The sequence below is a fragment of the Calidris pugnax genome, unplaced genomic scaffold (genome assembly GCF_001431845.1).
Source record: "Calidris pugnax isolate Ruff unplaced genomic scaffold, ASM143184v1 scaffold719, whole genome shotgun sequence".
Taxonomy (NCBI): domain Eukaryota; kingdom Metazoa; phylum Chordata; class Aves; order Charadriiformes; family Scolopacidae; genus Calidris; species Calidris pugnax.
Window position 1 is genome coordinate 591 of NW_015091396.1, and position 2,357 is coordinate 2,947.

At 61.8% G+C, this 2,357-nt stretch overlaps 1 protein-coding gene across 1 annotated transcript in view; it reads right to left on the minus strand.

Annotated features, from left to right (window-relative positions):
- Nucleotides 1–107: 107 nt before the first annotated feature.
- Nucleotides 108–2,357, minus strand: part of LOC106899525 (intercellular adhesion molecule 5-like) — a gene marked incomplete at its 5' end in the record, with an annotated part of 19,842 nt that continues 17,592 nt past the window's right edge. Inside the window, 2 exons of the mRNA XM_014961401.1 lie at nucleotides 108–1,526; nucleotides 2,215–2,356. Coding sequence (XP_014816887.1) covers nucleotides 1,318–1,526; nucleotides 2,215–2,356 — 351 coding nt within the window. The remainder of the gene's footprint in view (nucleotides 1,527–2,214; nucleotide 2,357) is intronic.

A 2,357-nucleotide genomic window follows, 5' to 3' on the forward strand; every position in this document is an offset into this window, starting at 1 on the left:
CCTCTCATTAAAACGGATTAATTTATTATTTTTTGGGCGTTGCTTTGTCCCTCGGGAAGAGCCGGTGGCCGTGACCCCCCCTCCCCAAGCGCCCCCCCCTGAGTTACAGCCGCGCCGCCCCCGGCACGGCACCGAAACACTTAAAAAAACCCAAAAAACACCCCTAAAAAAACCCCAAAACCCCCACTGCGGCCGGGATGGGGGGAAGGATTCCCCAAAACCTCCATCCCAGTTGGGTTTGGGGAATGGGGGGATCCCCCAAAACCTTCGTTCCAGTTTGGGGAATGGGGGGATCCCCCAAAACCTCCATCCCAGTTGGGTGCAGGGGATGGAGGGTTGGAGGGGATTCCCCAAAACCTCCGTTCCAGTTGGGTTTGGGGAATGGGGGGATCCCCCAAAACCTCCATCCCAGTTGGGTTCAGGGGATGGAGGGTGGCAGGGGATCCCCCAAAACCTCCATCCCAGTTGGGTTCAGGGGATGGAGGGGATCCCCAAAACCTCCATCGGAGTTGGGGTCAGGGGATGGAGGGTTGGAGGGGATCCCCCGAAACCTCCATCCCAGTTGGTTTGGGGAATGGGGGGGATCCCCCAAAACCTTCGTTCCAGTTTGGGGAATGGGGGGATCCCCCAAAATCTCCATCCCAGTTGGGTTGGAGGGGATCCCCCAAAACCTCTGTTCCAGTTGGGTTTGGGAGATGGGGATCCCCCAAAACCTTTGTTCCAGTTAGGTTCAGTGGGATGGAGGGTTGGAGGGGATCCCCCAAAACCTCCATCCCAGTTGGGTTTGGGAGATGGGGATCCCCCAAAACTTTTGTTCCAGTTTGGGGAATGGAGGGATCCCCCAAAACCTCCATCCCAGTTGCGTTTGGGTGATGGGGGAGAGGATTCTCCAAAACCTCTATCCCAGTTGCATTTGGGAGATGGGGATCCCCCAAAACCTCTGTTCCAGTTGGGTTTGAGGGATGGAGGGTTGGACGGGATCCCTCAAAACCTCCATCCCAGTTGTGTTTGGGTGATGGGGGGAGGATCCCCCAAAACCTCCATCCCAGTTGGGTTTGGGAGATGGAGGGTTGGAGGGGATCCCCCAAAACCTCCATCCCAGTTGCGTTTGGGAGATAGAGGGTTGGAGGGGATCCCCAGAAACCTCCATCCCAGTTGGTTTGGGGAATAGGGGGGTCCCCTGAAACCTCCATCCCAGTTGCATTTGGGAGATGGGGATCCCCAAAACCTCCATCCCAGTTGCATTTGGGAGATGAGGATCCCCCAAAACCTCTGTTCCAGTTGGGTTTGGGGGATAAAGGGGGACCCCTTCCCAGTTCAGGGCTGGGTGAGCTGGATGCCGAAGACGTCGGGGTGGCGGTGCCGGTGGAGACAGGTGGCTTCGGAAGACCCTTCGGCGTCGCGCACGTTGTACTCCCCCTTCTTACACGCCGTGGTCTTCAGGTAGTAACCCCCGGCGGCCACCAAACCCACTGCTGTCACGGCCCCCAAGGAGCCCAATGAGGCCACCAGGGCCAACCGACTCTCTGTGGGGCCAGAAGGTGCTGGTGACACCATGGTGGTGGCCACGGCCCCCAAGGAGCCCAACGAGGCCACCAGGGTCAACCTAGACTATATTGGGCCAGAAGGTGCCGGTGACACCACGGTGGTGGCCACGGCCCTGAAGGAGCCCAACGAGGCCACCAGGGCCAACCCACTCTCTGTTGGGCCAGAAGGTGCCGGTGACACCACGGTGGTGGCCACGGCCCCCAAGGAGCCCAGCGAGGCCACCAGGGCCAACCCACTCTCTGTTGGGCCAGAAGGTGCCGGTGACACCACGGTGGTGGCCACGGCCCCCAAGGAGCCCAACGAGGCCACCAGGGCCAGAAGGTGCCGGTGACACCACAGTGGTGGCCACGGCCCCCAAGGAGCCCAACGAGGCCACCAGGGCCAACCGACTCTCTGTGGGGCCAGAAGGTGCCGGTGACACCACGGTGGTGGCCACGGCCCCCAAGGAGCCCAACGAGGCCACCAGGGCCAGAAGGTGCCGGTGCCACCACAGTGGTGGCCACGGCCCCCAAGGAGCCCAACGAGGCCACCAGGCCCAACCGACTCTCTTTTGGGCCAGAAGGTGCTGGTGACACCACGGTGGTGGCCACGACCGCCCCCCAACTTCATTTTACCACCAACCCCCCCATCCCCTCCTTCCATATTCTCCATCCTTGGATATCTCACCGTCCACGTGGACCACCACGCTGCCGGCTCGCCGGCCGTGCCTGTTGGTGGCCGTGCAGGTGTAGAGGCCCCGGTTGACGGCGGCGGCGCCGGCCACGGCCACCGAGCGGTTGTCGGGGGCCAGGCGGAGGTTGGGGGCGGGG